General features: G+C 43.8%; 1 protein-coding gene across 10 annotated transcripts in view; it reads right to left on the bottom strand.

Moving 5' to 3' along the window:
- BAHCC1 (BAH domain and coiled-coil containing 1) overlaps positions 1-22,208 on the bottom strand; it is a 132,212-nt gene that overhangs the window by 103,700 nt on the left and 6,304 nt on the right. For 4 of the 10 annotated variants that reach the window (XM_061615743.1, XM_061615753.1, XM_061615752.1 and 1 more), the window contains exons 1-2: positions 9,770-9,963; positions 5,164-5,531 (exon numbers count right to left, since the gene is read on the bottom strand). In XM_061615743.1, coding sequence (XP_061471727.1) covers positions 5,164-5,329 — 166 coding nt within the window. In that variant the 5' untranslated portion in view covers positions 5,330-5,531; positions 9,770-9,963. Of the gene's footprint in view, positions 1-5,163; positions 5,532-7,870; positions 8,863-9,769; positions 9,964-13,092; positions 13,210-18,480; positions 18,927-22,208 lie in introns of those variants that run through there. The other 6 variants (XM_061615746.1, XM_061615745.1, XM_061615744.1 and 3 more) reach the window with 4 other exon arrangements.

Raw genomic sequence — 22,208 nt, 5'->3', positions numbered from 1 at the left:
TTTGCCCAGAAATATGCTATTTCATGATTCTGTCTTTTTTCTTTCCCTGCCATGTCACAAACTTCAATACAAATCTACTAATCCAGCAGGAAATGATGGACTCCAGAAGCCTGACCAATTAAATTTAGACTCATGAAAAGCTTGGTGGCTAGTAAATTATAATTTTTATTAGCTTGAACAATGTTCCTGTAAGAGAAAGTAGTCTCTCCCATGAATGGTTCTTGTATAATTTACTTAACTTCATGAGGCTTGCCAAAGCCTTGAATATTTTTAGATCTAAGGTTTGTCATTTTTCTTTATATATATATATATATATATATATATATATATATATATATATATATATATATATATATAAGTGTGAGTTTCTGAAGGGATATTTTTAGGCTTCTGCCTGTTATTTTAAACAACCTTCTTTGCATTTGGACTCCCATATGCTGAACATCCTCTGCTCCAGGGCTAGACCTATTTTGAAACAATGGTGTAAATTTTACACAGGAAAACTTGTTCTGCACATGGAAATATTGCCTTGCCTCTAAATTAGCATCACAGTCACACACAGTGCACCTAGTTGCTCCTGTGGAAAAAAATCTACCTCTTATATGAATAATTAGACATGATGGCGAAGCAATTCCCAGTGGAATAATGTACACTTCAAATTTGAACTTTATTTTTTGTGTGTGCTCTCTCTCGTGCGTTCGCGAGTACAACCATAACCACCTTGCATAACCATGTGCGCCTTGCAGTTCTTGTGCAAAAGATCAGCGCTGGCAGTTCCTTGTTGTTATCTCTGCATTGCCTTTGATGTCTCATGCTACTTGTCATTTATAAGTAAAGATGGTTAGAGTCTTTAGAACATGCCTTTGAACAGTAACTCCTTTAGCACCTATTTAATACTAGTAACTGTGTTGCAAAAACATTCACTGGTGTCATATAGTTAATGAAGTATTTACTAAAATGTATTTTCTTAAAAGGGGGAGGGGGAACCACACCAGTTAAGAAAATGGGGGAGGGTGAATCCTGCACAAAGTGTGTCTGCCCGAGAATTTATTGCCTTTCTCCCTCTCACTGGATTTAATGATAACTGAATCTACACAAAACTATTACTCTGAGAAAACTTCAAGCCTAAGACTACAAGTTTCCATTCATAAGAAATGCCTGTCTTGAGATCCTTTGCTATGCCAGGTGGAAGCCTAAGTTCATTCCTGACGGCTATCATTCTTTTTTCTTTTTAATTACTTATGCCAGACATACTTGGTTTTAAACTTATGTACCTGCACAAGTTATTTCAAATTAGTATTTCCAGCCAACCTTTGAGGAAAAGTTAAATGACAAGCAGCTACCTTGCTCAAATATCAGGATAGGGATAGTATTGGGGTCTCCCTTCCACCACCCCTCTTGGTAAGACTCTCGCTTGCATACTAAATAAGAGTCAACTGCAATGTGAAAATCCAAACAGCTTGAGGCAGGAGTAATGATGAATAATGCTGCTAATATCCTTTTCTTCCTTCCTTCCTTTAAATTTTTTTTTCACAGCTTTGACTTTGGACCATCTGCATTAGAGACGCGCGTGCACACACACAAATCTAATGCCGTGTGAAAAATAATGAGACAAAACATTTTAATTGCACCTTTTGTGACAAGGTTACTATAACAGCGCTTTACCATAAAATTTCTACAGCAGGATTATAAAACTATCAGCACTCTGCTTTAAGAAAAACAATTTGCTAAATGTTAAACGCTAGCTTCAAAAAATTCAAGGTCTCTGTGGCTAGCTTTTTAAAAAAATAAACTGTTTGAGGAAAGGAATAGGGAAGGTACAGCATATCTCCATGGGGAAAGAATTCTAGGGAGGAGGGAGTGGTGGAATACATGCTTGCAGTAAATGTATGCCTTGTGGAATTTCAACTGAGTGGACGTAAAAATTAAGCACTCTCTTGTAGAGCACTTTGCGTTCCAGTCTATTCCCAGTGGATTTGCTTTGCATCTGGCCTTTTGGAATTCTATGCTCCAGTTTTTGTTTCTGCTTTAGTTGCCTAAAAGTTTGTAGGTGTCCAAGATGCAGGTTCTAAACTGAGCAAGCCACTCCTATATTTCTCTTTTTCTTTTTAACAGGTAGGGCCTCAAGTATTAAAATATACTGTGGATATATGGGAACATCTTTTGTGCATCTCCATTAAATGAATGAGAAATATACAAGAAGATGTGTCTTGCTTCTTCAAAATATAAAAGAAATTTTAGACATATTACTGTCCTTTACAGATGTAATAATAGTAACATCACAATGAAAAGCACCTGGCAAAGATCTTGTACAGCCTAGTTTGTATATTCACATATTGTGACCTCTGGTTTTGGAGAGGTCTTTCTCTGTATTATAATTGCACATCAGTGTCAAGATTCCATCAATAATTTATTCTGTGGGAATTGACAGTTTATTTCTTGAACATTAAAAAAATGGATCTAATCAAAAATATAAACACACATGTAAAAAAAGACTGTAGAAACAGAATTTCTTCCCAATAACACTTCTAATTATGAGCTTAATCAAAATTCTCATTTAAAAAATCACAATAGAAGAATAAAATAAGGGAGATCAACAGAAGGGTTTCATATGGCTTGGAAGCAGGACAAGGGGTATTGAATCCAGACTATGGAAGAAAAGCACAATGATTGACACCAATCATACTCCTCATCCCATTTGTCTGCGTTTGCATTTTAAAATTCCTTCCTGGTGTTGCTGGAGCCAAACAGTTTTTGAAAGACTTCACTCCAACGAGCATCTTATATGTTATTTAAAGGAAGAGATTAAAAAAAAAAGCCTGGGGAAAACCCTACAAATCTATGATTCCATTATTTCAAATAAGATTCAAGTAACTGTGTGTAGCATGTTACATTTGTTAGCGCTTTTTAAATCTCATCATGCTAAAAGCCCATTAGTATTTTTTTTAAATAAATAAATGTTTGGTTGCACTCCCAGTAGATAATTTTACCCATTCCAGCCTGCTTCATGCCATCTTTTAAAATCCATGTACTAATTGTAATCCCATTAAAGCAGATATAATTTTATTAGCATTCACAGTTCATCAAGCTAGCAATAATGGCTGTTACTGCTGAGTTTAGAGAAAAATAAAAACTGCAACATTTTTGCTCTGATGTTTAAAGTAAGTGGTAAACAAAACTTATGTGGCTATGTGTGGTTTTGTAAATCGAACATTAAATCCATACTTCCATAAATATATATCCACTGTACAACTCATACACAAAATGAAGATGTGCACTACATATTCAGAGACTGCCATAGGATTTGAAAATCAGCCATATAACAAAAACCTTGAAGACAGAAATATATATATTGACTTTAGGTTAAATATAGAGTCTGGCTAGGTTACACTGAAAACAAATTCAAACATTCACAGCAAAAATAAAATGTTTCTAATTCTGAACCACCTATTCCTGATAGGACCAAAGAGATTTCCAAAAATAAATGCAGCAAATAAAATAAACAAATTCTATAATATCCCAACAGAAGCAAAGATAAAATATAAGTAGCAATATTCCCTTACTCAGCATTTTCTGATTTCTTTCTCAAGAAAATTATCATGTAGAGAAATTTTTGCACTCCAACCTTGGCAAGTTTAAGCTTCTCTCTTTATTGATCTGCGCATACATTACTGAAGTCTTCCAATATAATTCTTACCTCCAATGAGATCCTGAATTTTGGAGTTGGGTTACTAGAAATCCTGAGTTAATTATGCATATAATGGATGTTTAAGTTTTGTGTGTCTTAACATCCAGCAAGCTAACTAGCTGATGCCTTCTATTTTGTACACTTCCCCTCTCTCAAACAATTAATTGATTAAAAAGGAAGCCATAGAGGATTTCCAAAGAACCTAGCAAATACAACCCCCTCCCTGATTTTTCCTGCCAAACTTTGTGTCTTTAGCAGGATACCACAAGCACTTATTAAAGCTAACACATGCACTGCAAACCCATTCTCACCCTGACACTTCATTCAGGGCTTTATATAGAAACAGGATTTTCTAGTCTTACACCACCCACTCTATTAATGCTACCCCTGCACATACAGCTACCCCTAATCTGAAAGAGCATAGCCAGCTCCTGGGTGCTCACCCTTCCCTGGCAAATAACAGCCTTTTTGTTCAGGCAATAGCATTTCTTAAGGATATTAAGGCAGAGAAAGGGTTTCTCTCCCCCCCCCACACACTTCTGAGGGATTTATTTTCCTTCAGTTCCAGCTACTAAGGGGGTGGAGTGGGGGTGGTGGAACAGCCCTTATTTTAACCACTTCTCCCTTGTCACTAACTAAAATAAAACAAAACAAAAAGGAAGATTCCACCATGAAGAATATTGGGTACAAGGGAAAGAATGTATGTGTTTTGCTCCTCATCAGCCTGATACATCCAGATTTGCAAGAAAATGTACAGCCTCTTACACATACACTAAACCAAACTGTGCATGTGCCCCCATCATTATGAATTATTTGCCAAGACCAAAAGGGCCATCTTCCCCTCACTTTTGAGAACCCCCATTCTACCATATAAAAGATGTTGCAAAAAAGGAAAATTGTGCCTCCCTTTCCCTCCTCCTACCTTTCCAATCTTCTTGATTTATGATGATGATGATTTTCCCTTCTCTAACATGCCTGCCTTTGCTTATGCATGCGATGGCAATGGAATCCCTGTGGTGTGGTCCATGCAATCAAAGGCGAGGTTAGATTTTATTTTATTTTTTGTTTCCTTCTCTTCTTCACAAAACTTTTTTTTTTGTTTAAGTATAACTATATTGTGAGGGAGAGTTAAAAAATAAGTTAGTGGAAAGGGTATTTGCAAACAGCAGTCAGAAGCCTCTCTTGGTGGTAAATCTATTAATTGCAATGTATCTTTCCCCGTTTGTTTGTTTGTTTGCAGCTCCTCAGTCAGCTGTTGGATAATTCTGCACTGATGCAACCGGAGCAAGGATGGATCAGTCTCAAGATCACCACGCACATTTTAGAAATAAATAAATGATCTTGACAATTGCGCGCCCATCCTTTGGCGATCGCCACCCCTCCCTTTGCAGCCTAGAAGAAAAGCGACTGGACCCTTCCCCCTCCCTCCCGGCCCGATCCTCTTCTCTCATCTAACCCCGAAGCCCCGCACTGACCTGTGTGCGTAGCCATGGAGATGGGCGAGGGGAAGTATTTCCCAGGCTGGAAGTGTCCTGCGTGCTGCACCGAGTTGTGCCCGGCAGAAGCGAGGCGGCTGGAGCTGTTGCGGTGGCCCCTCTCGGCCAAGAGATGAGGCGGAGGCGCGAACTCCCGGCCATCCATACCGGGGCTGCACTCCCGCAACCAAAGCCCCGTCAGGGAAGGGGGCCAGGAGCAGGATGGGATTGCAGACAGATCCCCCTCCGGAGAGGGAAAGCGGCGAGCACCAGGCGTGGGGGACGAAAGGCTCTTCTCACCACGAGGCTAATAATACTCCTTCAAGGTTCCGCCGCTTCTCTTGGCACCTGGGATCTAGCCTCATTCTCTGCAAGGGAGGGCAAAAGAGGAAGGGAAAAGAAAGGAGAGACGGGGGGGGGAGGAAAGCGTGAGAAAGCGATCGGGCCTGGATGGGGTGAGCATAAAAGAGATGGGAAGGGAACGATCCGACGGCACGGAAACAATCCGTCCCTTCCATATCACCAAAGATTTATTGATTTTTTAAAAACATATTAAGAGACCATCGAAACAAGGCACCCCTCCCCCTTTCCCCTGCTACAATTAAGCAAGTCATTCTTATTTATTGCAAAGCGAGCGTCGGATTTAACACAAAAACAAAAAACCCTTTTCTAAAATTTATTTTGAAAAGACAAGATCCATGGACTCGGCGCTGCTGACTGGAGCTTTACAAGTTCTACAACCGCGGGAGCTTCCCAGGCAGAGAAACGGATAAAAAGGCGTTAGGATCAGGACGATTTGAATGCTTTTAAAAAACAACCCACACACCAACACAAAACTAGCGTGCCCAATAACTGAGAGCGAAGGCTAATGGAGATAAAAAGTATGCCTCATTTTCGAATGGCTATTTTTTTATTTGCCTGCAGTAGTTGTGCCGTTTTAACAATTTCATTATTTTTCCTCTTTCAGTTGCTAAGGGATTCTCTGCAGAGCTGGTCCTATTTTGCTCCTATTTTCTGCTCTCTATATGGGCAAACTAAACCTCATAGGAATGCCTCTTTATTTTGAGGAAAGGGGGGGGAGAGAAGATTTTTCCATCCTGATTTATTAAGATTCGATTGCTTGCCTCAGAAGATATTTTAAGTAGTGAGGGGATTTTAAAGAGAAAAGAAGATTTTTCCAACACATCGCCCCTCCCAGGATATGGGCTTTGATTATGAACCAGTTGCCTTGATAAGATCCAAAAGAAGCCTTCAGCAGACCCCAGCAGAAAGAAAGGAGCTTGCTGCCCTTCAATTACTCAATCCCAGAAATAAATATTTCACCGCAGACACCTTAGTGGCAAAGTCTTGCATTCTTCCTTCAAGGACAGGGGTTTAAATCGTACAACTGTATTCCTAGACAAAACAGTTATGTACGGTCCTTCCTATGCATTCATTCCATTTACACACAAGGGCTTTTTTGGCTGAGGCCCAACGTGTGTAACATTAAGCCAAGAGGAAGAGAAAGAGGGAATAAAAGACCTCCCCCCTCCACGTTTTCCCCCCTTCAGATTTACCAAGCAATAATTGGTTGCTTTGGAAGACTTTTGCTAGCTTCTGACTACAAAAGTGTGCATCTCCTGTATAAAAAAAGCAAAGTATTAATGGGGAAAACCTAATGGAGAAAACCTAATGGGTCTGCAGTGGGAGAAATTCTTTACACCCCTACTTCCCCCCACATACTCCATGTCCAGATAGTGAAAGCTACATATCTTTCTGGCACTCAGTAGTGCCTGAAAGATTCATATCACCTCTAAAACAAAAGGAAAGAAAAAAGGTAAGACTGTTCAATATAGTTTTGTTTTTGTTCATCTTATAGGAGAAAGAGAATTCACAGAGTAATGTGACTTGATCACAACAAAGCCATATATAGGCTGCAGTCCTATGCACATTTACCTGGGAGTAAGCACCATTGAACACAATAGAATGTACTCCTAAGTAAACAGGCATAGGACTGCATTGTAATACGTTTTTCATTTACTGAATACAATTTTTAATTACTGAATTCAGTGCTTTCAACTCTTAACAGTGCTGGACTATTTGATGTTTGATTTAATCTACAATTGAACACATAATGTATTGAGTGACTACATATTTGCACAGCTGATAAGCTATATATATATATATCCCCCACAAAATATAAATATATGGGCAGCTTTTGCATTGTAAATAAGTGGAATTACTAAATACAAGAAGTCAGGGTTTCTCTCTATTCCCCTCAATGGAGATTATAATCTCTATGTAGACAACTAATATTTTCTGTTTTGCAATATGAGAAATTATTAGGAAGGATTTTTGTCGTCTACAATGCGGAATTTTTCTTTCAACGAAAACCAAAGAAACCAGCAGATTATATATGAGGAGGGACCAACTTCAAAGACTCAGGAAGGGGTGAACCGGCAGAGAGAAGAATTGAAGCCTGGAAGACAAAAGCTAAATTAGCAGCTTCAGCAAGTTTGGGGTTCGATACATCAACATGAAGGGAAACGTCTTGGGTAGGATTCCTCTTCTGTCTCCCCTCCCCCGATCCTCTCTCTCTAGGAAAAGAAGCAGTAAGAAAATCTGATCTGCAGGATTGAAATAAACCAGCTGATTGGAAATCACGATCGTAGACAGATGGAAACTTTCGGTATTAGTGCGCCAGTAAGGCGCTCGCGCCACTACGTACCGCAATGAAGGTTTGCTTCAAGAGCCGAAGGGTAAGGACGAAATCAGGCTTCCTCTTGCCAGATGCACAGGGGCTTGTTTATCTGCATTCATTTTTGTTTCAAAAAGACCTTACAGGAGGCTTCGGTCCAGAAGGGTTTGTCTTCCGCATAGCCAAAATGAATAAGGCGATTCGTTAGAAGAACAAACCTCTTGCGAGTAGGTTTCTAGGAGAATTCAGACGTTGCAAAGGAACAAAAGGATGTTGCAAATTTGCACGGTTCGGTTCCAATGAGAAACGCCCCCTCCTCCCTTTTTGAAATGGGGGCAATGAGAGAGATGGGGGAAAGTGGAACAATTCGGTTTTATACTCTCTTGCCAGTTCTATAGAGTCTCCGGGGTTTTGCTTGCGCTGGAAATCTATTCTCTCGGACAGTTGGATACATAAAAAACTAGAAGATCCTGCGAGTTTTCAAACGCTTCGGCGCATTGCTCTCGGGCCTTGCAGGAAGAAGGGAGAGATCGAGCCTCGGTGGAGCTTGGTGCTTCTACAGCCCATCGAAGAGGCCTCTTCGGCGGCCACAATCGGAAGGATCTTTCAGTTCCGAGAAGCTCGAAAGCTTCCGCCAGGCAGCATCGGCGTGCAAAGAAATGGGAGAGATCTGCCCCAAAAGCGTCTCCCCCGCCCCGCCACCACACACACGTCTCTTGACTCTTTTTGAAATCATATCTATATATTCCTATAGATGCGCGCACACACCTCTTATCTGCCAAATCGCTCTGTGTGTGCATGTCACACACACACACACACATTTTAAGAGAGCTAGGCCGAAATTGCTGGGTATTTAGGTTCCCGAAAACACCATCACCAAACGCCTTCCACGCATTTCAAAATAAAACTATCGCTAAACGGTTCCGAGATGTAAGGACAGGCGGACGCTGGAAGAAACCGGAGGGAAGGAGACAAAGCCAATCACTCAGCTGCCCCATTTCAAGAAAGCTTCCTCTTCCGTGGAAGACAACAGGGTTCAACCTTATAACCTGAACCAAAACAAACGAAGAAGGGCCTTTACCTCCAGTCTTCATGAAACATTTCCTTTCAACATTACGGCGACATTTTTCTCGTCACTGCAAAACTTAAAAGGCTTTCTCCTACGTAACATCAGCATATAGGCGCAGAAACACATATGCACAGGCGCATAAATAAATTAAAACGCATCAGTTAGAAGTCCTTTAATTTAATTCAGAAATCCGAATGAATCAAGCACTTTAGGTCGCAGACTCTCTTCCGTTTTGACCAGAAAACCCTATCCCCCGCCTGCAACCACCTATTGTGATTTAATTTTTAAACAAGGGAGGCTACACGTTTGCATGCATTCCTTCTGTTTCAAAAATTACTACAATGCCTGTATTTGTTTTCCTTGCAAAGCAGCCATTCACATCTCCATTAAAACAGCACACACACAACCCAACTACTACAAGTCCAGCAAGAAATATGCTAACAATCGCGGGATTTATCAGTACTACCCGGAGCTGGGTACAAAATTTCCAGGGAATAGTAACCATTGAAAAATAAAATAAACACTCATGCACGTATCTCGCGGGTTTTCTTTTAGTTGGAAACAATATGCATCCATCCCCCAAGGATGTCGTAAGATTATATTCAATTTAGTGAAGGAACTGATACAATTTAGCTAAGGGATTGATACCATTGTTACATATAGCATTTTCACGTGTCCGAATAGCTTTTTAAAGGAAAAATAAACCCCAAATAATTTCGGCTAGCAATATTGGGGGGGATAAATAAATAAATAATTCAGACCTGACCACCGTGAGAGTATACTTGATTAATTTTTTTTTTTAAAAAAACCCCAATAATACACTTTTTTAAAAAAATACTAAATAAATGTCGATTACTTACTGGAGGGAGGGGTGTTCCTTGCACAACGCAACACAATTAAATCAGTGACTGGGAATTTGTTGTATTCCTATTGGTATTTGCACTGTGCTGACTGTTGCACTGTAAATGCACTAGCTGCTGCTCCTTCCAGAAAGGAAAAAAGAGCCTGTCGCGGGCTCCAGCTTCCCCAACCTCGCAGCTCAGTCCTGCAAGCAACTCTCCCTGCATACTAATAAGCTCGTGCCACTCACTCAGGGTGAGCACGCTCGCTGATTGGACGCCTGGTCCTCTACGGTAATAAGCTCGTGCCACTCTCCCTGCGTAAACAGGCTTCCCAATAGGCTGGCGTGGGGCCAGGGAGCTGCCAATCAGAGAGCAGCAGGGTTACTACTCAACCCAATGGCGCCTTATTCAAGTCCCTACAGTTACGCGGCTCCCTTTTTGCTTTGCTGAATGGGGACACGTAGCAGTGCGAAGAGAGGGAGAAGGAAGAAAGCTTTGCAGAATGGGGAGATAGAGTCCTACCAGAGCGCGGCTCCAGCCCACACACGCACCCACGCCAGCTGGTGGTGAAGAGTTGGGTTTCTGTCGTTGTTGTTTCTTTCGCTTAGCTAGACTGGACAGTGTGTTGCAGGGGACGGAACCGAGTTATCGCAAGGGAGCCGTTCTTGCACAGATTAGTGCGAGGAAAGCGCATTGTTTACGATGGTGCCTGCTCTCTGTCGCAGCTTTTTATCAGACGATGTATGCCTTTACCCACTAAACACTTAAAAGAGAGATTTACGGCCTCATAGGTAGCAGTCCCTTGCATTTCATATCATCGGATCTTCGGTGCCTGAGGATGTGTCTTTAAAGAGCTGAAGGACACGATGTCACGAGGAGAGTGGGTGGGAACTGTCTTGCGAGCGCCTTAAACATGTGCTTTGCTTTGTCAGAGACAGGGAAGTCCTTCTTTCCCTCTACGCCAAAGGCACATACAAACTCCCAGGTGGGTTACCATAAATCGAGTTCTATTTATTTATACAGTCATTTCTTCCCCCTTTCCCTCCCTCTCTCCCCCACTTCACATCACCATTAAACCCATCCTTCACCCAACTTCAAAGAAAAACTCCTTCCAACTCATTCGCTTAAATTAAAACCAAACCAAACCACGCTGTAATCACGATTCTCTTCATAGATTTTTCTTTACAACAATATACGCTTATCTCGATTGGCTGCCGTTCTGCTTCTTAATTAGGCTGGATAATTTTCCCTTCTCCTTTCTGTATTCCACACTCTTTAAAATCTATTTTCAATAATCGAATGGCGCTCGCGCGCGCACTACATCAAGCCTCCAATTTTGCACTGGCGATGTAAAGGTTAACTATATAGCCTTCAGTTTCCTTGCTCTTCCTCCCCCCCATCCTTTCTTTCAACCCTCCTTTCCCCACTTCCAGGAGATGCCTTGATTGGTTGGCAGTCCCCCAGCCCGCTGTCCATCACCCAGTGTAAACAAGGCGCTGATTGGCTGCTCGCCAGTCCGCACTGGGCTGCCTGAAAAAAGCAATTACTGGCCCCGCGGTTTGCAGGGGGCCCGGGGCTGGTTTGATGAAAGGAGATAAGCTGGGGACTGTTTCCAGCACACACCCCCAATACACCCCCACCCCCGAGGCAGAGCCTACTGTCCCTTGAGCCAAAAGAAGGTCAAAGAGTGGAGAGGATCAAAAGGAGCAAAGAAAAGGGGAAACGGACTGAGTCACTATTAGCGATTCTGAAAGCAAAGCCATTCATTCAAGGCAGGTTTGGTGCTCAGGCACGGGGGGTGGGGTGGGCTGACGTTCAGCCTCTCCTCCCTTCGCAGAACTGGGGACTAGGGACCTTGCAGCAGCACAGAATGGGTAAAACAGCCAGGACGTTTATAGCATTTAAAGGGGAGGGAGAAGGAAAGGCAGAGCAGAGCAGAGCAGAGGGTGCTCCATGACGATGAGGAAAGAGAAACGCAGGATGAAGCTCCTCGTATTGCTGGCCTGGGCGCGATTGCCCCAGGAAAACGGGTCTAATGTGCGCACCGAACGGTTTTCTGACGCAGTCTAGATCCTGACTCTTTACATCTGCAGCCGGTTCCGAGATGTCCCCAGTTTTCAGGATGGGGCCTCACGTGTGTCCATCTTTAGTGTGCAAAATTGCTCGCCTTAGGATATTTCCGAGAAGAGTTTTGCAACAGCGGAATATGCATGGAAGCTCAACGCGAGAAATGTCAACGCTAGTGGTCGAGTGAGGTTGAAAATCGTGTGTGCTCCTGGTGCGGCGGCGCAAAGATGCTCTCTTCCTTATTATTACGGTGTTTTTTTCAAAAAATTAAAAGGAGCCTGATTGATTTGAAAATGCAGAATAAATCAAAATAACCCGTTAGAAATATTAGATTACAATGGAACTATTCATTAACCGGTGGGGCAAATTGAATTAAGGGGACCAAGAAAGAGCAAATGTGCGCTGGTGTGTAGGCACGCGAAATATATGTGTGAGCGCTTGTAATTCTCACCATAATGATGATGGTGTTTATCGAAGTCACCTCGCGTTTAACTGTAGGGAACGGCACAACTGGAAACTACTTGCCAGTCCACAGACTGTGGGGATCCGCTCCTGCCATACTGTCATTTCGGGGCCTGATGCTGTCTTTATATTCAAGTGTAAAGGGGTCACGCGGTAAATACAATGCAGGCACACACGTGTGCGGGTGCGCACAAACCCGATGAAGCTGCATGCAACCCCGAAGACACTTCCTAGGAGTAAGCCCCACAGTGAACCTAGTGGGACTGACTTCCGAGTACAGCTCACACAGGATTGCGCAGTAAGAGAGAATCTCCAAGAAGGAAGAAACTCCCGAGGGCCTAGTTACTTTATAGGCGAGATATTATATATATATTATATGTATACACAGAGAGAGGGGGTTTTTTTGAGAAAGATAAATCTACTGCAAATCAAAATTGGGCATCAAGAAAAATTTACAAACGTGCAAGCAAGGAATGAAAGGAAGAGAAGACGGAACAGGGTTTCGAAAAGGAGCCAGTTGTGGCCAGGGGGTGGGAAGGAGAAGGAGCGATACCTCGAAATGCAAGTCAAGGCTCTTGAATTGCTCTTACAAAAAGTGACAGAAGAGAAGGAAGAACTTGAAAGGGAAATGCACTTTCAGCTAGTCCCTTCACTTGAAGACCGGGAGAAAACCAGACGCTACCAGGGGACACGGAGATTTAAAAAGGGATGTGGGAAAAGGAGAAGTTAATTCTCCGTAGGATCTCCATGATTAAAAAGTACATACATACACATGACACACATGTATACATGCACAAGATAAGGATAGATACTCTGTCTGTGTCTGTCTGTGTGTTGTCCTCCATCTCTTCAATCTGCCCATCTTTCTGCTCATCCATCATTCCATGCCCTTAGTCAGGACATGGGCGGTGGAGCAATCTACGTCACAAGGGGTGCAATTCTACTTGCCTCCCGATATATTCCGTGTCTCTAACAAACAAACAACAAACAAAAAGAAAGTAGACTCAGCGTTTTGAAAAGAAATTTTATACAAGGTATATTAATCCAAATTAAGCTAGAGATTTTTAGTGGTGGTGTTTTTTAAAGAAATATTCACTGGTCTAAGGAAAATTCAGGTCACCATATAAGAAACGGGATAAACTTTTGAATCGTGGTTTTTCTACTGGGGGACAGAGACGACGTTTATACGTTCCTTTTTGCCTGCCCGCCTAATTATACTTAGCCTACATTTTCTGAAGTACAAATGAAGGAAAGAAAGAACTGGGGTTTCTGTCTAGTCGTTTTATTTTTGTACGTTGATGTATCCCACCTTTCTTCTGCCCTGCGATCTAAGGAACCATGCAATGTGGTCATCCAGACCTGCTTAGGTTCAGCACCATACCTTCACACCATACCTTAGCCATTCTGGTTTGGTATCCCTTAAATGCCCCTTTTCCTTTCCTGTATTTCCATCATGGAGATCTCCATACTGTCCGCCCTTACATTTCTTTTCACAAGGAAATGTCTGGCCCCATTTTAACCGTGGCTCAGTAGTAAGATAAGACCCGCGTCCACCTTTCTGTCTCCGTATTGGTGGATCGGAAGTTCAACAGCAATTTGACTGAAACACTCGGTTGTCCTTACCCCAAAGTCTTGGGTGTTTGTGCGAGAACTCTCTGCTGGTTTCCAAGGTTTGTGCCTTAAAGTCCAAAGAGGACCTTTCAACTCCGCATCCGTAAACAGATGAGAAGGGAAATATAGTTTCGAGGTTTTTCTCTCGGTCCTTCCTGTCCCCTCTCCAGATGTCAATGGATAAAGGGAAATGGCCACCTTCAGACGTTACAGTGTTGCCACTTATACGTTTATCTGACCTGGCAAAGTCTGAACACAACTTTGCTCCTTGATCTCTCTCTCTTTCTCTCTGTGCGCGCGCGCGTGTTGGTTGGTGGTTGTCGGGAGTGTAATGCTAAATGGTTTGATTTCGGAATTATTATTTCATATTAAGGGAATTTAGCATAGCAGCTGGACACCTCGATCCCAAACCCGTTTACTAGGAGGAAGGAAATTCCAATTGTCTGGGCCCCTTTCCAGGTCGGCATATTTAGGAAGGCAAAAAGCGATCCTAAAACACAGCAAAGGAAGTCCCATTGAAATATATACGATTTACTTCCAATTTGATGTGGCTAGCTTGTGGGGGCTGGGGGAGGGCCGGAGTGAATCCTGCAAACTGTACAACTTTTACCGCGCGATCCCATGCATGCTTACTCGGAAGTAAGCTCCACTGCATTCAGTGGGGTTTGCTCCCAGGAAAGTCTATAGGATTGAAACATGACCAGAAACTGTTGGTTACGGAGTCAAATTCTAGACATGCTTACTCGAAAGTAAATCCCACTCAGTTAGAGGGCAACTATGCATAGGACTGCATTCCTCCCAATACAATCCTAGCCATGTGTATTCGAATGTAAATCCTGTTGAATGTCGTGGGGTTTAATCCCAGGTAAACAGGGTTAGAGTTTCAGCCCAAGGTTTTGGCGGGAAACCTCAACAAAGTTGATTATCGGCTTAAAGGAAAATTGAGGGGGGGGAGTTATTTTCCAAGATTCCAGAGTTTTTGTTTTTAAAAAACGCGAGCAGTGGAAGATTGCAAAACTTCGAAGTGTGGGATGTGAACTAGTTCTCAGGTCTCTCCCCACCCTTTTCTTGTTGGGGGTGGGGGCTTTTGAGGGGAGCGGGGGAGGGTTGCTGACCATTCTTTCAGGTGGTGTTTTGTCATGAATGCGCCAGGTCTCTGCGAAAGCTGCAGTTGCCCTGCAGTGGGGAATGGATGGAAGGGTAATTAATGCAAAGTGACTGATTGCTCTTGAAGAAGGCCAGTCCAGCAAAGGGGATTGTCCCTGGTCATTGAAGCGTCATTTGATTGACACTTTCCTTTCCATCTCCAAGCCGAAGGCAAGGGCCCGAGAGCTGTATTTGGTCACTTGCCGTAGGCCAAGGGTTGCAAAAAATCTCACAACTGTTAGCGGCGGCGTGTGCTATGTTTTAAGGTAAATATATTTCACGAACCAATAATATAGACAGGCTTTTAAAAAAAATAAAAGCATTTCAAATTACCAAAACAAACAAACAAACAAAAAACCCCACGAAATTAACAAATTGCAGGAGATTTGGGGGCGGGATGGATTCAATATGGGCTCCTAGCGAAGATGACGCGAAAGCTGATCAGAAATGATTCTGACCCAACTTGTATTGGATTAATCTAAATAAATAAATCACCCATCATGAGGCCTCTCAGTTTATTCCTTTTTCTGTTTTAACCATTCTAGCATTCCGATCAGAACAATCTTAGACCTTGCAGGGGGCGGGGCAGGGCGGGGGCAGAGAAAAACCTCTTTCCGCTTCAGTCCAGACTCAAAATTTGAAAAATAATAATTGAGGAGGATGTCAAAGATTCCTCTTTTTGTTTCCATATCTTCACAGCACACTTTCCCCCACCCAGCCCGTCCCCTTCTTTCTGTTCACTTCTTAAACAGGAGTGGGTTTGAGGATGTATTTATTTTTTGGTTGTTCTTTTATTGTTTCAAAACAGTTGTTACAGCAAATAACTTTAGACAGGACTAGTGTATAAACCAGAGGTCTGTTGGCAAATTACCAGTGCACTCATACTCTGCCTGCTCACTTACACAATAAGGGGGGGGAGTGTGTGTGCGTGTGTGCGCGCGCACGCGTGTGTGTTTAAAGATCATTTTGTATTCTACACGAAGGGAATGGAGCTACAGGCGGGGGGAAGAGGAGGGAAGGAGCGAAACTCTATTTAGCTTTTAGAGGGGCCGCACTACACTGTCAGCAGAAGTTACAGCTTTTCTCCCCAACCTCCCCATTAAAAAAAAATCTGTCCAGAAGTAACAAATGTTTTTAATTTAACAGGAGCAGAGCATTGGTATCTCCCTGAGACTTCCTCCATAAGAGAGCGAAGATAATGCAACTAGAAATAAATATTTAGAATAGGCTTCAGAAGGATCGCCCGACCTCCCCCCCAGAGAGAGAGAGAGAGAGAGAGAGAATTAGTCCAAGGACCCCCTTTACAGTCAGGCTCACCCTTCTCACTTTTTAAAAGGGGGCTGTTGAGAAGCATTGAGGTTCAGGGCGAGAAATGAGGAGGGGTTGGATGGGAGAAATAGATCGAGGCCAGGCAGACACCAAAGGATCGAAATAAGACCCTGGAGCCCATCCTAGCACTTTCTACCTCCAGAGTACGCCGAATTGGGCCCAGTGGGCGCTTACTCGCTAGCAAGCCTCGCGTAGGCTTGGGCTGCTGCAATTAAGGCACGTTTGGGACTCAGTTAATATAGCTAGTCCCATGCAGAGAATTAAACTCGTTAATCTCGGGACACGTTAAGAAGATTTGGTTCATCTCGCACGGCCAGATTTAAAAGCTAAATTGCCCCCCTTCCTTTTGAAAGCAGTTGCTAGAACTCCTGTTTGGTCAGCAAGATCCTGCTAAGTTTCTTTCTCTCCCTCTCTCCACACACCCCCTTTGGAAAGGCCCTTTCGAGGAATCGCGTTTAAAGCAAAACAAGCAAAAAGCCTTGAGAATCTCAGTATAACGTTCTGCCTTTAGCCTAGTACACGGCATGGTCTCATCTGCTATTCTGTGAAATAGAAGTGGCGGGGGTGGAATGAAAGCAGGTCTGGACTAGGATGCGCGTGAAGCCCTGTTCGTCAGAGTCAAGTGAAATCGATGGAATGCCCTCTCTCTCACACACCCCTGACCATGTTTAGGATCGGGCTAGCAGGGTGCACTTTTAGGCAGGCAGCCCAACTTTCTTTTCAGTGTCGTGTAAATCCATTCGCTCCGATCCTTAACGAACTACTCGAAAGAACAGATTGTTTGGTTCTCGCCCCCAGCAGAAATGAAGGCTAACTGGTTGGATCTGCGTTCAGACTTTGGCCCAATGTAGACACCCACACACTCCCGCTTCACCACCAGACCAGTTTTCCTTCCTCCGCACCGCCATTGCTTTGTTTATCATCTGCCCTGCTCAAGTCTTCTGGAGAACTCGAAAGTTTGCATACTATTTTGTGACGTTTTTGGTTGGCGTAATAAAGGTATTGCCCTAATATGGATTTTGAAATTAATTCCTTACTATCCTCGCCACTCCCTCCTCCCTTCATCATTTTCCCTTCTCAATTATCTCCTCGCTGTGAAAATATACACTGTGAATTCCTTGGGGCAGGGACTCGGCTTTTTTTTATGTTGCTCTCCAAATAATGCTGTAGATCCTATATTATTGTTGTTATTGTTATGCTGTTCCACAAAACTAACTTGCGATCTAAGACCACAATATCCTTCCCCATTTTTGTAGACCTTTATTGTGCACCCAGTTTGCATCTTTTTCCTATTGTTAAAGGTTGGGAGATCAATCCTCACCTTAACTTCAGTATCTAAGCAGCTGGCACTGGAGGAAATGGTAGATTCCCATCCCCCCTTTTTTTTGCTCAAGGTAGCCAACATGAAAACATCTCCTTTTCATGTCCAAATGAATATGCAATCATTTTAAATTCTCAGGCCTCAGCTAACGTCACACTCTGGGGAAATGTGTTAAAATATTGCAATTTAATATCTTTCCATCTGGAAGAGAGAGAGAGAGAGAGAGAGAGAGAGAGAGAGAGAGAGAGAGAGAGAGAGAGAGAGAGAGAGAGAGAGAGAGAGAGAGAGAGAGAGAGAGAGAGAGAGAGAGAGAGAGAGAGAGACGGGGACCCCCGCCCCCCAGTATGTTAAATAAAATTATGGATTAACTCAGCACGCTAAATAATTGCCTAATAAGGGTTGGGAGACGCAAATCTTTGCATTTGGGTAATTGTATGTTGGGTGCCTCGCCTAATGCAATTGTTTGGGCCCCGTTCATTGGTCCATGTGCTATTTGGTCAACGAGCAAATTAGAAACAATTTCTTGCTAGGAAGAATTACTCTTAATTCTTCTAGCCCCAAAAGCTCATTGGAAATCAGGAGGAAGCGGCGCGGAGGGGGGCAAACTGTCCAGGCAGTACATTTCACAAACTTTCAGGACTCCAGTTTTCTGGGGTTTGCGAGGTAGGTGGATTGGAGAGTCAGCGAGAGGCATGAACGAATGAACGTATCGTTCGGATCCTAAATGTGCACCTACTACATCCAAGTGATCTCTGGGTTAAAAAATAAATAAATAAATTAATTTAACCATTACCGCCTCGAGTCTCCGGGTCCGTCTACAAAAGTATTTGTCCGGTGGGCTCCAAATCTGTCCAGCGCGATTTGTTCAAGTAGGCAACCCAGCTCTCGTTAAAGCCACGAGCCACCTCATGATCTCTGCATGCACGTACACTCACGCACCCCTCTATCTTCTCCGGGGTGTGTGGGCCAAGCACGTGCTACGCCTTTGCTGCCAATAGCCCCTCGCGAATATGTCCTGTTTTCTTTCACGTGTTAAAAAAACAGACTACTGTAGGATTTAAAGGGGGGGACGCCCCCCCACAAAACCATATCCTTTTCTTTCTGGGGGATGGAGGGAAGGAGGAAAGGCATGTAATATATGCGTTGGTCGCGTGGTGCGGGTCTCTCCGCCTGTGGCTTCAGAACCACCACTGACCAGTGTTCTGGGCTCCCACCTGCAGCCCTCGAGCGCTCTAGTCCGAGGACTTCGGCTCAAGAGGAGCTAAGATTTGTGCAGGGCGGCGGCGGAGCCTCCCTTTGTTTCCTCGGCAGATCCAACAGTATTCCACGGGTCCTCCTCCCAGGCAAAGGTGCCTCAGATCGGCCCCTCCCCTGGGCAGCGTTTGATGTTCAAGGCTTCTTTTCCCCAAGCTTTACAGCTGCCTCCCTTGTCCCACTGAACTGATTATTTAAAACCTGCCCTCTTGCCTTATCTAACAAGGACAAAGGGGAGACGGGTAGAATTCCAATTTATGTGGCATTCTATTTGCTGGGGGGTCGGCTGCGCGCCCGCCAGTGGATGCGTGCGTACGTGTCTATGCGCCTGTGCGCGCGCGCGCCCTTTAATGCTTTTAAAACAAAACACTGAACCTAGCCTTTCGAAGGGGGGGCAGTTAAAAAAATAAACAAGCCCTTTAGCCTTGCACACGAAACTCTTACTGACCCAATTCTCTCCCATCTCATTCCCCCCATCTGTTAAGTGTAGGCCTAGAACATCTTCCAGAGGTCGTGTGTGTTTGGACACACAGCTTCCAAGGGATATCTTTCTCTGGCCTGTACTTTTGAAAACTCGGGGGGGGAGTTGCTTACTGTTCTTTCTTCTGAAGGATGCCCCCTCTTTTTTAAAAGGTTGCTCCTTATTCCAAAATAGCTCAGCTCCATGGAATAGCAGAGTGAGGCCTTTCATCTCCCCACCCCTTCCTTCAAAACAAGCAAACAAACAATCACGCCAGCAACATTCACAAAGTAAATACTAGAATTGCTCTGCCGGGTTTTAATTCTTCTTTGTCCCCTTCCACTGTTACTTTGACGCTGCTGGACTAGCGCAGGGAAGCCAGGTTTCAATGAGAGCTAGCAGCAAAGTTGCTGCCGGTCCATTCAGCGTCTCCCTTTCCACAGCATCTAGCAGTGGGATCCCGAGTCCTAAGAAAGGTGAGACCCCTAAATGGGCTCAGCTCTTCCGAAGCATCCACGCTGATCGGCCAAAGCCAGCCCAGGTTTGTTAAGCAGACTTGCATGTAAACGAGGGCCCCAGTTTTGTGGCCGAATATCCAGAGCCTCGTTGACCGAGAGGGGTTATTTCCCCCTGCTCCAAATTCACCCCTTTGCCCAATGTAGGACACCGACAGGCTGGATGTTTTGGGCTGGGCCATCTAATTTAATCTCCCCCCCCCAAACTCTGCCAGCTCATTGTGATAATGAAAGGCCCCTTCAAAGTGAAATAGACATGGCTGAGGCAAGAAGGGAAGTCTGGGCAACTCTTCTCAAGTCACAGGTTGTTCTGAATCCAGCGCCCGGGACACTAGGCAAATTCAAATTCTCTTACTACTCCTGTCCCCTGCTACAATACACAGATTATTATTATTATTATTAAAGGGAGGGAGGGAGGGAGGGATGGGGAAAGAGATTAAAGCTTGGAGAATTTAGGCGCTTGCATTATTCATAGGGACTGTTAAGAGCAGTAGGGAAAATTTAAAAAGCGTCGATCTCAGGAGGAGAAAAAGCGTCCATTGAAGCAGATTCGGCAGAAGTAGGAATATAAATGATCTGGAAAGTCCAATCTGCCGGGAAAAGAGGAGGGAGGAGAGAAAGAGCTGGAATCCAAATAGATCCTCTTCATTTTTCTTCCGATCAAACCAGGTCAAGATATCTAATTGGTCAAATTCCTCTCTCCCCCCCCACTCTAAAATTTATTTATTTATTTCTCTCTATAGAGATCCCCCCAGGCAAAAACAAGATGTGTTTTCTGCACTAGTCAGGGATCCCCAGCCCTGGTTCTTTATGCATATACAAAGGAAAACTGACAAATTTCTTAATCAAATAAATCTAAATAGATAAAGTTTATAGTGGCAGACAGACCGATATGGCACGGAGCTTGCAACACATTTTTAATCTCAAAAGAGACGTCTCTGCGGCTTGTAAGGCAGGTTGTGTGCCTGCGTTTCTGTGTGTGGGTGAGTGTGCTTTGCTCACAGCAAGAAGTGATTTCTAACAAATAAGGGGGTCCTTCTTTGCTCAGAGGTAATGAGCATTTATAACCCATCTAGAATTTTAGTGCAGGTATATTACACACAGACACACTAATACACGATATTTACATACACGCGGTGCGTACCATAGGGAGAGTCAACCGGGTTCCCTCTCAAATCCCGATGAACTGAACAAACCCAGGGAGAAAGCATTGTATAGATTTAAAGAGAAGATATTGTAGATGTGACGGAATAAGATGGCCGGGTGTGGATTTTATTTGCCCCAGCGTTCTTCACTGGGCCATCCCAAAAATCTAGGGATTTAAAAAAGGAGGCTCAAAGCTTCTGGACCCCCAAACCTTTAGCCGAAGCCCTGTTAAATGCAGAGTTGTAATTTGTAGCTAAATATATCCGAGTGTGTTCACACACTGCAAGTATAATTCAATGTGTTTGTTGTGTGAAGTTATCAAGGAACCCGCCCATCTGGGTTAAATTAAAGCAAGTTTAATAAACGATACCAGACTTAGCCAAATCTCTCTTTCCATTTTGGAGATAGGTGGACAGACAGACAGCTAGGATACAATATTCTCTCTGTGTCTGTCTACCTGACTGTCTCTCTCCCTCAAAATAAGCAAGAGTAGAACTTCCTTTGTAGTTGGCAAGTGGGCGAGATTTTGGGCAAGCATTCGGGGGCAAGAGGCGAAAGGAGTGGGCGAACGTTATTTTAAGAAGTAAAATAAATAGGGATAGAGCATGTAACCTTCCCTCTTGCTTTTCTGGAGCAGCTGAGGGTCGCACTTTTGGTGCAGATCAGGAGGTCACAGATCCCCAAAACGCACTCTTCCCTGTGAACACACACACACGCAACCTGCAAATATAGAAATAATATTATTCGGATCACGCTCGTCATTCACCGTCCCTCTTTAGAGCCAAGACATCATCCAAGCAAGATTTGGGAAAGGGGGTGGGGTGAGGTGGGGAGAGTCTTCTGTGAGGGGGGGGCGAGATGAGAGACCGTTTTCCCGCAAACATGTTGTGACATGTCAAAAGGGTGCCTGTTTTGATAAACACATAATTAGTGCCAGGATGTGTGTGCAGCTGGGTAGAAAGGCATAACTTAGATAATAGCCGCCGCAGCACACACCCAAGCGGCGCGGATTTACAAAACGGAACTTTTAAAGCGGTCATTAGGGCCCCTTTGGCTGAATGGGCCCCAGCCGGGTGGGTGGGAGCCCCGAGGGAGGAGAACTGCCCCCCCCCGCGCACTCACATCCACAAAGAAAGGGAGGCTGAA

Source organism: Rhineura floridana, chromosome 3 (assembly GCF_030035675.1).
Source record: "Rhineura floridana isolate rRhiFlo1 chromosome 3, rRhiFlo1.hap2, whole genome shotgun sequence".
Lineage (NCBI taxonomy): Eukaryota > Metazoa > Chordata > Lepidosauria > Squamata > Rhineuridae > Rhineura > Rhineura floridana.
Note: the sequence above shows the minus strand (reverse complement) of the source record. Positions and strands in the feature narration are given on the sequence as shown.